The 12,763-nt window shown below is 49.8% G+C and overlaps 4 protein-coding genes across 4 annotated transcripts; 2 read left to right on the forward strand and 2 right to left on the reverse strand.

The window, feature by feature from the left end:
• The first annotated feature begins 54 nt into the window (after positions 1 to 54).
• BO85DRAFT_478085 (RNA lariat debranching enzyme) lies at positions 55 to 3,038 on the forward strand. The gene is made up of 3 exons (XM_025662873.1): positions 55 to 349; positions 414 to 515; positions 573 to 3,038. Exons 1-3 carry the CDS (start codon positions 296 to 298, stop codon positions 2,580 to 2,582), a joined length of 2,166 nt encoding a protein of 721 aa, XP_025515563.1. The 5' UTR covers positions 55 to 295; the 3' UTR covers positions 2,583 to 3,038.
• BO85DRAFT_397848 (RTP1/Tango6 family protein) lies at positions 2,971 to 6,745 on the reverse strand. Its single transcript, XM_025657038.1, has 3 exons — positions 6,619 to 6,745; positions 5,971 to 6,562; positions 2,971 to 5,919 (listed from the first exon to the last, which is right to left on the reverse strand). Exons 1-3 carry the CDS (start codon positions 6,689 to 6,691, stop codon positions 3,123 to 3,125), a joined length of 3,462 nt encoding a protein of 1,153 aa, XP_025515564.1. The 5' UTR covers positions 6,692 to 6,745; the 3' UTR covers positions 2,971 to 3,122.
• Positions 6,746 to 6,965: 220 nt separating this feature from the next.
• Positions 6,966 to 8,741, reverse strand: BO85DRAFT_307674 (uncharacterized protein). Its single transcript, XM_025655394.1, has 2 exons — positions 8,290 to 8,741; positions 6,966 to 8,238 (listed from the first exon to the last, which is right to left on the reverse strand). Exons 1-2 carry the CDS (start codon positions 8,435 to 8,437, stop codon positions 7,226 to 7,228), a joined length of 1,161 nt encoding a protein of 386 aa, XP_025515565.1. The 5' UTR covers positions 8,438 to 8,741; the 3' UTR covers positions 6,966 to 7,225.
• Positions 8,742 to 8,956: 215 nt separating this feature from the next.
• BO85DRAFT_372604 (Zn(II)2Cys6 transcription factor) lies at positions 8,957 to 11,163 on the forward strand (the record flags this gene model as incomplete). Its single annotated transcript, XM_025656044.1, has 5 exons — positions 8,957 to 9,006; positions 9,066 to 9,194; positions 9,254 to 9,893; positions 9,948 to 10,457; positions 10,507 to 11,163. 5 exons carry the CDS (start codon positions 8,957 to 8,959, stop codon positions 11,161 to 11,163), a joined length of 1,986 nt encoding a protein of 661 aa, XP_025515566.1.
• Positions 11,164 to 12,763: the final 1,600 nt, after the last annotated feature.

Raw genomic sequence — 12,763 nt, forward strand, 5'->3', positions numbered from 1 at the left:
ACTCTCCCGCCGCACGATCAACTCACATCTTCCCGGTGTTACTCTGCTTCTACTTTTCATCTTTCTCTTCTCCCCCAGTTCCTCTCTTCTCATTTCTTCACCTCTAGCATCTTTCTATTCTCTCTCTCAGAATCTAATATTCGGCGTCCAGTAATCCCCACTCTTGCATAGGAGGTCTCCTACGTTGTTCCTAATCGTCCTTTGTATCTTCTGCGTCTCAAAGTTTGCGAGCAGCTCATACTTCGTCGCCGGATCGGTCCCTATTAGCTCGGTTTTCGCAGCATTTCCCAGAATCATGGAGATGCCAACTTCAGACTCGGCCTCGCTTCGAGTCGCGTTTGAAGGATGTGTAAGTCAAATTCTCATCTTCTACCCTGTACTTTTTATCTTGCTGACCACCGATACATTTCCAGGGCCACGGATGTCTTCATGATATCTATGCGTCAGTCGATAAGGCTGCCTCCCTAAAAGGGTGGGATGGTGTCGATTTATTGATCATTGGCGGCGATTTCCAGGTAAGACTGTTTTTGCCCCTGTCAACTCACCTGTCTCTCCTGCTAACCTCAAACTAGGCTGTCAGAAATGCCAATGATCTGGCCTGCATGTCAGTGCCGATGAAATACAGAGAGTTGGGTGACTTTCATGAATACTACAGTGGGCAGCGTGTTGCTCCATACCTTACCATTTTTGTGGGAGGGAACCATGAGGCGAGCAATCACCTGTTTGAGCTGTATTACGGCGGGTGGGTAGCCCCCAATATCTACTACCTCGGTGCAGCCAACGTTATCCGGTGTGGGCCCCTTCGCATCGCCGGCATGTCTGGCATCTGGAAGGGATACGACTACCGGAGACCTCATTTTGAACGACTGCCGTACAACAGCGATGACGTTCAAAGCATCTACCACGTGAGGGAACTCGATGTTCGCAAATTGCTGCAAATCCGCACACAGGTTGATCTGGGACTATCCCACGACTGGCCTAAGACGGTCGAGCGTAGCGGAGACTTTGAAACCTTATTCAATAGAAAAATTGGGTTCCGCGAGGATTCTCAAAACGGCCGACTTGGTAGTATGGCTGCCAAGCATGTTCTTGATCGGCTGCGCCCAGCCTATTGGTTTTCGGCCCACTTACATGTTAAGTTCGCGGCCCGAGTGCAGCACGCTGAATATGTCGTTCCTGAGCATCCCGCGGCCAAGAGACAGGCTGCTTTTGGTGCAACTGATGCCGGTCAGCGTCCAAGCGCTCCATTTGCGCTGGATGGTGCGGTATTCACTTCGTTGGTCCTCGGTGAAGAGAACCAGAACCCATTGAATGAGCCTGTGGCCTCCGCTTCTACTGCCAACTCTGATAAGCAGAGTCAGAGCAACGCTGTAAGCACCGGAGCCTCTCAGTTGCAGTCAGAGAGTGGACAACTTGCCCATCAGCCATCCAAAACCGACGTATCGGCTGGAGAAGCAGCTAGCAGCATGGAGACTAAATTGTCAGCGTGGAAGAACTTCCACGTCGTTGCTGCCCGAAACGAAGCGGCTGAGAACGAGCTTTATTTGTCGGGCAAGGCACAGAATCCTGGGCCGAACCCCTATGAATTCAAACACAACCTGACCTGGAAAAGGGTGGAGACTGATATGGACGGCGTAAATCGGAAAATTGCAAGCGTCGAGAGGGATGTCAGTCCCGAACAGCAGAACCCCAAGAAACAGAAGGTTGATCATGGATCGGATGTTGTGAAGAATAGTGACGAGATCGACTTAGATCTAGACAGCGACTCCGACGATGCCTCAAGTAAGGCACAGCCTGAAACGGCAGTTTCAGGCAATAGTGGCTCTCCCGCAATGACGTCCACTCCGACTCAGTTGGAACGAAACAATATAACCTCTCAAGCAGAGCCAGCTAAAGCGACTGATGTCTCGCAGGATGTCAGGAACCAGCTGCCTGCCAGTTTTTCACGACCCCAGCCTGATCCCTATCCGGTCAACGGCCCTTTGCCCGAAGCCATTGCAAACAACGTGACCAATTTCCTCGCGTTAGACAAATGTCTTCCTAACCGCGAATTTCTCCAGCTCTTGGAGATAAATCCTATTTCGGACTCAGATGGAGCGAAGGTTGAACGCCCATATCGTTTGGAGTACGACAAAGAATGGCTCGCAATCACACGTGCGTTCGCCAACGACCTCCACCTTGGGGATCCCAACGCCAGACCCTCTGCGGATAAGGGCGACGTCGTGTACCTTCCCCAGATCCTCGAAGAAGAAAAGTGGGTCGAGGAGAACGTCGTGAAGCCTGGAAAGCTTGTCGTCCCTGAGAACTTCACTCAAACCGCGCCCATCTACGATCCCAGTGTACCTCTGACAACTGAGGAGATGCCGATTGAGTACACCAATCCTCAGACCGCGGAGTTCTGCGAATTGATCGGCATCGAAAACAAATTTGACATGAGCGACGCCGAACGCCAAGCTAGAATGGCCAGAGGGCCCCGTCCTAGTAGTAACAGAGGTGGTATGGGCCGTGGGCCTCGTCGAGGCGGCTTTGGCTTTGGACGGGGTCGCGGACGTGGAGGTCGCGGACGCGGCAACCGTTACTAATTCTACACTTCCCCAGATTGCACTTCGCTTACCAAAGGCTGGCTCCATCTGTGACACGGTTGCTCTTCAGCTGCGTTGCGGCAATGCTTACGGCGCAAAGGAAGTACAGCGGATGAGGGAGTGCTGGGCACTTGCCTCTTCTCATATTTCTTTCATCGAAACAGCTATGCTACGATGATATCTATCGAATTTGTCTTCAGTTCATTTCTCGCTGCAAACTACACTTCTAATCTCTTCTATCTGACATTCTAATGGAAAACGGAGACCAGATCTACCCTTCTCACTAAGGTCTCTCACAGAGAATGGCAAGAAAGTCGATCCTCATCTTCTGTCATTTATGCCTTGAAATCACGGTGACCTCGGAGTTACTCAGTACATTTGACGCGTTCACGAAATAGCTATTTTCATACTGGATCACAGTACAGATAATGGAAATGAAAAACCAAAGCATCAAGCATAATCTTCGCGCAGTAGTAGACAGTAAAGTAAAGACTGAATAACTGTAACTAAGTTCATAAAAACCTAACCAACTACATCTCACTACTCAATCTCCTCAATCCTCGGCCTCATACCCCCATCCCTACCAGCAAGAGGACTCACTCTCAACCCAGCAATCCGATGCCCAAGTTCCAACCTCGGCTCCTCATCCTCCCCTCTCGCCCCAATCCCCCACAACAGCGACTTCTCCAACCAAGCCTCCAAACTCTCGACCAACACCCTTACATGGCCCCTCACAATCGAATCCGTCTCCCGACTCTCCACGAACCTCAGCGAAGACAACATGTGCGGAATATTCCCTACCGTCGCTGCTCCCCCCTCCATTCCAACACCCTTCGCATCCGAAAGCGAGAACCCGAAGCCCAGCGCCTGACTTCCACGATTCTCGCGAACGGTATCCATAGCCTTCAGGATATCAAGTAGGAGTATAGCGCTCGCGCGTCGCAGGATAGCGGACTCGACCTCCGGTTCTAATGTCAGGGTCGCGAGGGCTAATTCCACGGCGGAGGAGATAACCGAGGGTCCGAGGCCGAGGATGTTCGTTTGAATGGCGCTAGCTAGAATGGATAATGCGGATGCGCGGACGCGGAGATCCTCTGGTTCGGAGTCAGATGCTGCGCCTGCTGCCCAGGCGGAGATGATGTTCGCGGAGTGGGCGGCTTGCTCTTCGTCTTCTTCGGAGTCCGAGGCGTCGACTTCCTTCTGTATTTGGTCTGATAGTTCTTGGATTTTGGATGTAGATGTGGAGATGCTCCATCCTGGGGGCATAGACGATTCTTTTTTCTTGCGGGCTTCTTCGCGTTCTGCTTTCCGTTTCTCTTTCTCGAGTTGCTGTCTGCGCGTCTTTTGGGCTTGGGGTTTCTGGGCGCGTCGGCCGGCGACGGCAATCATGCCTTCGGCGAGGAGTTTGGCTGTTTCGCCTGTTAGGGCGTCGTTGAGGTCCTGGACGGTGCGGAGGAGGGATTCGCCGATCTTGAGTCTTTGGTCGAGTGTGTGGGTTTCGGTTTTGTCGATGTAGCGGTCTACCAGGGTTTTGATCACGGTGCGGGGGTGTCGTGATGCGAGGGTTCCGATAAGTTTGATGGCGTTTAGGTAGATGAATTCGTCTGTGCTGTGGGTTTCGGAGGTGTCGGTTATGATGGAGAGGAGGAGGGTCAGGGTGGAAGGGATGTCGAGGACAGGGGAGGCTTTGGTGATGAGGTTTGAGAGGAGGGAGAAGCCTTCTGCTTGGATTGGGGCGAGGTCGGAGTTTAGGTTGGATAGTGCGCGACGGTGGGTTTCGAAGTCGGCTATTTCGGTGCTTGGTTTGTTTGTTATGGGGGTCTCGCCTTCGGGGTTGGCGAGGTGGATTTCAATGAGCATTGATGATGTGGTTGCTGGTTTGGAGAGGTCGGATGGGAGATGGGGCGTTAGATCGTCGAGCTTTGACTTTATGGCTTCGAGCACTGGGAGAGTCTCAGGTGAGATGGTGAAATCTGGTGAGGCGAGGACAGTAGATAGAAGGCTGAATACGGCTGGTAGTGATTCGGCGGAGTCTGTGTCTGCTGCTGCTTCTTCCTTTCCGGTTTCGTCTGGCTCGACTATGTTGGCCAGTGACGATAGGGATACCTTGCCTGACCGTGCTCCCATGGTCTTCTTGCTCCGCACGTATGCTCGGTTCAGTTCACTGTCGATTATCTGCTTGATAAGTTCGAGCACGCGTAGAGGTCGACGGGAAAGGACGTCTTTAAAATTGTCGAGTAGCGTTTCCGCTACCTTGGCACTGATCAACTGCTGCATGATGTTCTTGAAGTTATCTTCCTCCGGGGATAGTCGCAAATTATCCATCGAACGCTCATCCAAGGTAGGTTTTACCAGCCAGCTTTCACTGACGTAGAGGAAGATGTCAGCTGTCCGCTCTTCGCTACTGGGGTCTGCGCCCAATAAGCTGACGAAGAGTTTCGTGCGAGACTGCAATATGTCGACGAGGCGGACAATGTTGCGATTCGTTTCTGATGTGTTGCGCTTCCGCAGTAAGATTTTGTTCTTCGAGTCTGAATCATAAGTCCACGTTTCCCCACCATCATAGAGTAGGTTGTCGACGAGTTTCTGTAATGGTTGAAGTCCAACTGATATTCCGAAATAGGTCTGCAGGATAGTCAAGATTTTCTCATGCAGTGTCATATTTTGATGTTCCATTGCATAGCAGGCTAGGCCCCATAGTGGAACTAGAATAGGGTGAACGACTCGCTTCACGAGACCCGGATTTGGAGGTTGGAGGACTAAGGTTCGCAATCTGTCGACTGCTAATACTACCGTCGGCTCGGCTACTTGAATCTGCTCGGATGATGCACGGTCAAACTCATCAGCGGCAGCTATCCATTTCTTTGAGGAAGCATCAAGCCCCGCCGTAAGCGCTTTAAAGATGGGTTCCAAAAATATGGAGTGCCCGACGGTCCCAGGAGCGCCATAGGCTCTTTTACCCAAGATACCGTTTCCAATAACGTATGCTGCTGTCTTCATTAGGTCAAGGTCATCCCCGTCAATCAACTCTAGTAGCTGCGGTGCTATTGTTGAAAAGTAGTTGACCGGGTCCATTCCTTCTGGAACTGAGGACAGCAGGCGGGACGTTTGCATTATACCCTGTACTGTGAAAATTGGGCCATTCGATGCCTGGGCCTGAGCTTCGGCTCCCAGGAACGGGGCAAACTGAGAGGCCAGGAAGACCATGGTCTGAAGTACGCCACCGGGGCGTAATGGAATTCGTGACAGCTCGCTAGAGACCAGAGACTTGAACCACGGAGCAGGATCCGACTGCAGGAAACTGGACAATGCTGGTAGCAACACAGGGCTGGGAGTCCTGCAGCAAGTTAGTAGCTGTGGCTGTAACATTTATAGAAAAAAAACATACTCTTCAATCAGTCTTCCCACCTCCTGACGGTAGATAGCCTTCTTATCATCGGAGAGGGTCTTTGAGTTATAAGCCAGGTCTGCAGCTGCACTGATCATGTCGCTAAGGATCCGGCCACGGATGACATCTTGTACGCTCATTTTTGCATCGAATATGATGTTCGAAAGAGTGACCCATATCCTTTCGAGAAGATATTCGTCTTCGGGACTCTCCTGAGCATGATGTTGTTGTTGTTGAGCGATAACCCCAGCAGGCAGAGCCGAGAACACCCTTTGGTGTAGAGGTAGGCCAAGACCTCTTGAAAGTGACGGGTATATGCCTTCCACAGCAATCAAATCCAATAGAGCGAGAAGTAGCCTGCGTCTCTTTGCATCTTCCAGGGCAACATCTTCCGTTTCCTGGCCGGTCTGGCCGGGCCGATCGCCATCACTGGAGGGAGTGACGAAAGCAGTATGGATGAGAGACAGTAGGCTCAAAGCTTTGATGATGACATCCCTCCTCACAGACCCAGTACTTTTCTCATCGTCACGAAGTGTCTCGTTCAGGATTTCTACTAGAGACTGCCCCCGCACCTTTTGGCTCTGAACGCTATCTAAATTCTCGGTTAGCTTTGACATTCAGACGGCTCTGGAATCGAGCTTTGCATACCTCGTTGAAGCACAGATTCGAGAAAGACACTCACGGCGGCAAAGGCCTCTTTTACCCGTACTGATTCACTCATCCTTCAATCATGGAGAGCTCTCCTTCACCTTAATACTCGCATTTACAATTCTACGCCTATTTCCATCGAGTCCAGAGAATGGATTGGAATTGATTACCTAATCACATTATGTCTGCAAGCTGCGTATCACATGATTTGTGGCTAGTTCGAATGTGGTCTAGCGTGTAATGGGCCGGGCGGCAACTTCGATTTAGCTACTACAATGGATAAGTAGTGTACTGTTGTTGCGACATGAACATTCGATAAATGAAACGCTACGATCGATATATTTTTTGCCTTCTTAAACATGTTTAATCTTGTATAATATCAAGTTAGATACATTCAAGTCACACAGTTATTCTCCAGGGCATGATGCCAACTTTAGCAGGTTTTTTTGTTTCAAGCTCCCAACTATATAAATAGCCGTCATATAGCCGTCTAGCAAAGATGGTTCTCACACACTAGTACGTATTTAAGTACCATTTCAGCTGCATATCTCCTTTTCACTCCTCTAACTTGCCAAGAACTAGCAATGGGTCTAGACTTAGCTATGAGCTAGCATATTTGAAGTGGGACTGTCAATATAAGGCTAGTCGTTCGGCCCCATTGCCCTTGTATGAGGAATCGGAGAGTCACCGTCAAAGAGTATATTCGGGAAACAAGACAGTAACTGAACGTAGGCGGCAAGCTCAGACTCTCTGGGAGCTTGATTGGCACTTTTACTGAGGTACTGTAGATTATTCCTGATGCGATGCTGGCCGTGGATGAGTCCGGATCCTCGGTAAAATGGCGCTTTTCCCACTCCAACGGGCTCGGGGTTGAACTCCCTAGAGATACTGTTTGCACATAAGAGTGGCGATAAGGATCCCGAGCTGAGGAACCTATAGCCTCTGGAAGATGTATTTCTGCCCTTTCGCCGAAAGTGGTGATGGCATTCAATGAGACACACATTGATGATAACTGTGGCAGATGTGGTTCGGATATTGTTTGGAACTGCAAGTCGACTGGTAAGTATCTGACCATGGCTTTTGCTTGTTGAATAGCAGCTGGCTGTGCCGTCCGCGCCAACAGCGCTCCAATTCGAGAGAGAGATATCGGTGACTTGGATACGAATTTCTCTTTACTGAGGCAGTAATGCTTGCTGTCTTCCGGAACCAGCAAGGGTGCCTGTTCTATGCGCGGCGAACGAATAAACAATGGACATGCCCATTCAGCTACTGCTGGCATCCCGTCTCGGTTGATGCCCCGTGTCAAGCTGAGCTTTATGTTGTATTCGACCGATATCTCGCTGGGCGTCATGTCGCATTGCCCCATGCTCGGGGGAAGGAGTGAATGCTCTTTCTGGACCTGCTGATGGTGACAAAATTGCTGGCATACCGAACCTCTTATCCTTGGCGGTACCTTGAACCCAAATGGTATCTCGTGCCTCAAACCTCCTTGAAGTAGTTCCGAGTCTGTTGATGATTTGAGCTCGAGCGGCTGTTCTATGCGAAGAAAAGTCTGGCATGCTGTGTACGGTGGAAGTGGCACCGCGTTTTCGGTCCTGTCAATCTGTATTTTGACTTTGCCTGACAAACAATCATTACGAGTTGCAACTGTAGACAGGAATAAAATCATACCTTCAAGGTAGATGCTTAGCTGATGTGGAGAGATACTCTTCCGTGGGATAATGTAAGCTGTTCCCTTAATGTCATCTCCGACACTGAAATCGGCAGAGCCAGGCTGCAGTTGGAAATGAACATCCAAATATGGTCTTTGTATAAGCATTGTGAGTAGGACCGAGATATAATGTTTTATAGTATGCTTCTTCTTTTAGACAGTGAGCTGCTGGAGTAGTTTCTCACGAAAAGCTATGATGAAGCTCTGGATTCTTGTCCCTGCGTAATTTATATAGTTCGGTTATATGTTCATAGAACCGTCGGCATGTCGTCACGGAACCGATTATAACTGCGTGACTCGATGAAGCAGCGACAACAGACTTACAACAGTATGATATCGGCAATCAGGATACATATCGGAGGTATTTTCATTAATCACTCAAAAAGAGCCCAAACAATTACTGTTTTTTTCCTTCACCCACCTCTATTGTTCTATGCTTATGGGCGCCGCGGGGCTGATACTAGTGGAAAGTCATACTTGGCTAAGGTTAGACCTCGGCATGTGACCAAACTGCCGAAGGATGAATAAGAGAGGCGAACTTCGTCTTGCCTTTCGGCGAAGGATCAGACTGCCGACAACATCAACGCATGCAGGTCATTCCAATAGTCTGAAATAAATCATTCACCGATGCCTGTCACTAAGCAACAACCCAAGCGTGATAATAAGAAGCCTATAGCGTGCGTTGCCATTCGGGCTTCTTCCTTAGCAATTGCGCTAACTAGTTCCCTTCCTGCAGCTGCCACCGTTGTCACTCCCATAAAGTTAAATGCTCTGGCGGACAGCCTTGTTCGAGATGTCGGCGGGCTGGTTGTGATGATGAGTGCCAGTACACTCTACGTGATCGCAAGCTCAAGGTGCAAGAGAGGTAAGCAACCTCCATCATCTACCCATTGCTTAGCGGTATTGTATTCTGATGCACACCAGTTATCTCGACGAACTTCTTACCCAAAACGCTCAATTAAGAGAACAGCTACGCTCCATTAGTACCCCTCAGAGCTCATCTGCCACTACTGCCGAGGGGTCTATTCCACAAGAGTCCTACCCGCCAGTGCAAAACCCTCTTCTCGGAGAACGGGCTTGGTTCTACCCATATGACCCTTCTGCTCCTCCTATATACATGGGTGATGCAGCATGCACGGCGTTCGCGACGCGCTTGCGCCAGTTCCTTACGGGGGATCCTAATACGGCGCATGTTGCTCGAACGCAATACACCCCCGAGTCATCTTTACTCGAGGGTGCCACCCAATGGCCCGGTCTAGCACAGGCTCGTCTACTGGTTCGTATTGCTTTCAACCAGTTGAGTCGCGTCTACCATCTGTTTCTACGCAAGTCGACCATCGAACACCTCGAATCCATTTACCGCACTCCATCGCTACGCGACGACCCGGCTGTTATGTGCAAATTCTTCGCCCTTTTCGCCTTGGGCGAGGTCTATTCGTCTCGGGCCAACTCGTCACCAACGGGCCGAGTTCCAGGCACGTTGTACTATGTAAGAGCAATGGGACTAATTCCGATCCTGCCCGAGAGACCAGGTGTCATCCATGTGGAAAGTTTGCTACTACTGGTAAGTCAACTGCTTCTTCAGCATATCATAGCTAGACCTAAACGAATTAATCAGTCGCTGTACTCGTACTTCCTAAACAGACGACACTCGGCTTATATGTTAGTCGGCAGCGCCATGCGTCTGGGTCTGATCCTCGGGCTCAACCATAATATTCCTGAGCGACAATGCACTGATCCTATAGAACGTCAGCATCGCGTTCGGCTGTGGTGGGCTATCTATGTCTTCGACCGCATGTATACGTCAAAATTTGGTTTCCCGCTACAGATACGCGATGAAGATATCCATGTCGATATGCCTACCGACGTTGCCAGCCCTGCTGCTGAGGAGCAGTTTTCAGATACAGCTTACTCTGTCGCCAGTATTCGTCTGTCGCAGATCATTGGTCAGACCATTGACAAGATATATTGTCGCAAACAGCATGCAGAGTCATTTCTTCAGCGGGAGCAGCAGCTCTTGCTGGCTTTACAAGACTGGCTTAAATCGCTCCCAGAACATATCAAGTTGCGCTCGGAGGACTCTCCCCCGCCAAAGCATATCGTATCATTACATCTACAATTTAATCAGGTCAGTTTCCTTCTCACCCACGCTGGGTCTTTGCGTTAACAGTACGTAGTGCGTGATATTAGCTACTCGACCCATCCTACTCCATGCTCTATTACATCACAGCAACCGTGATGATAGCGAAGACCTTCCTCAGCCGGTCATCACTCTTAGTGAAGCTTGCATACATGCTGCACGGCATTCCCATGCACTCATCATAGAAGAGTGGGTTAATGGCTCTTTGCCTATGTACGGCTATTTCTACGCCCAGTATTTCTTTTCCTCTTGCATTGCCTTGGTGATCTCAAGTCTTTTGCCAACGATTGGAAACCCGGCAGATCTGGAGTCGTTAGATACTGCCATTGAGATCCTGCATAGGATGAGTGAACACGGCAATCTTGCTGCTGCTGAATTCTACGAGAACCTCAAGCGTGTCAAGAAAACCTTGGCAACCAACTCTGGAATTGTTAATGATAGCCATGAGTGTCGCAGTCAAACACCAAGACACTCCCTCGCGTCATTATCGGCTGGAGGCCCGGCCGCAGATCCTCATGCAATTAGTATAGTGCCAGCTACGGGCTATACTACCGAGATGGCATTCTTAGAACCGACAATGCAGGATTTTCTGGGCAGGTCAGAGAATGAAATAGATGCTATCCAGCCATATGACCTTTTCATCGATGACCATGCTACTATTGCTGCATGGCCCGCGACCATGTGGACTTCGTGATCAGACGTATGGCTGTTAATGTCGTCATTAACAGATCAGAAGCCAGAAAATGGGACCGACCCCGGCATGGTGTGCTCTCGCCTTCATACCGCTCAAGGCTTCCGGGTCCACAAGGGGTATGATTTTCGACCCCGACATTGACAGTCCTGCGAGGATTCGTCTACACCTTATTGGATAATGTCCCTAGTGTTCGCCACGATCAAGACCGTGCCGATATTCGCGATTTCAGACCGTGTAGCACATCGGCGCACACATTCAATCATTGGGAAAATACTAAAAGGTCAAGTAAGCCAGCCCTTCCGCAAGCAACCACAGCAGCGGGCCGGAACGAGTATGCCTGGAGCCCAAAGGCAACTAAGATGCCAATCGGAAGGCCATCCAGCCATGCTGAATCGGCAATGCGGGAGAAGAAGCTGCAAAAATAATAGGTGAAAGCAAGTGGCGACTCGTGGAATTTACCAAAGTCCACAGTATAGTGAACCTTTGTGGGCATGAGGTATAAAGCGGAATTGGGGTGATTATGGTCTATCGGGTCTAGTGGTTAGTTAACTCTAGGTGTATTGAATGACGTCATGGAGTCACTGCACTAAGGATGCCTCAGATATATACATTGACAACTAGTAAAAGGCGTAATGCCCAAGCAAAAACGATACAGAACAGCACCAAAGTCAATTAGCTGTAAAGCAATTAGAGAATGCAAAACATGGATAACTGGGTGCGAGGACATTCCAGTCCTTTTGCAGGCGGGTGGTAATCACGTGATAACGCGTCGCGTCCGTTGGAGGCTCGACTCGAGGCGCATCATTTCAGTCCCGTCCTTTTACTTCCCCAAACACAGCGGCTGTGACATTGGCTGGCTCAACCAGCTCCCTGAAGTTATTGATTTCTACTTGTTCGAGACGCTCAGTCAAAGTTGATTCTTAGGAGCTCAAATCTCCATTGGACCCTATACCTTTGAAGATGTGTGGACGTGTTTTCATTGTTCTTTCCGGAGTGCCGCTTGATCTCGCCTCTCCGCCCGCTACGGGCGTCTATACAGATCTTACCCTCCAACGGCTTCTCAAGTTTTGTCTTTCGCGTTCTGCTAGGAGCAGGCGGTAAGAGAAAGCTTGGGAACTAAACCCTAATAGACACCAATCAGTTCGATGCCATTCGGTGGTATCAGTTTCACGGGGTTGCATGGCGGATGTACCGATTAGTGGGTTCGATCCCTGGTGGGATCGACGATATGAAAGGAATCCGATGTCCAGAGCTTTCTCGGAGGCAATCAAAGACGGCTTATCATGCGTTTATTACAAGCTCCTGAAAAGGGCACGCGTCGGTTGGTCAATGCTGGGCGCTACATGTTGATCACTACGGATTGTCACTCTATGCCTGGAAGACTGGAGTTGGAGAGAAAGCAGGTGAAGCATGTCGGGCAACTCTGTTTTGGAGTTGTCTTAGGGAGCAATCCAAGGGTGGTAATACCGTGCTTTTGAGGGCAATACTGCGGGCATCATTCATTACATGTGCAAGTTGATCATCTCGAATACAACAAACTGCCCACACACTGTCATCAACCCGATATGTCAATGGATCCACTCGTCAGAACCAATATAAT

Source organism: Aspergillus piperis (assembly GCF_003184755.1).
Source record: "Aspergillus piperis CBS 112811 unplaced genomic scaffold BO85scaffold_9, whole genome shotgun sequence".
Classification (NCBI taxonomy): domain Eukaryota; kingdom Fungi; phylum Ascomycota; class Eurotiomycetes; order Eurotiales; family Aspergillaceae; genus Aspergillus; species Aspergillus piperis.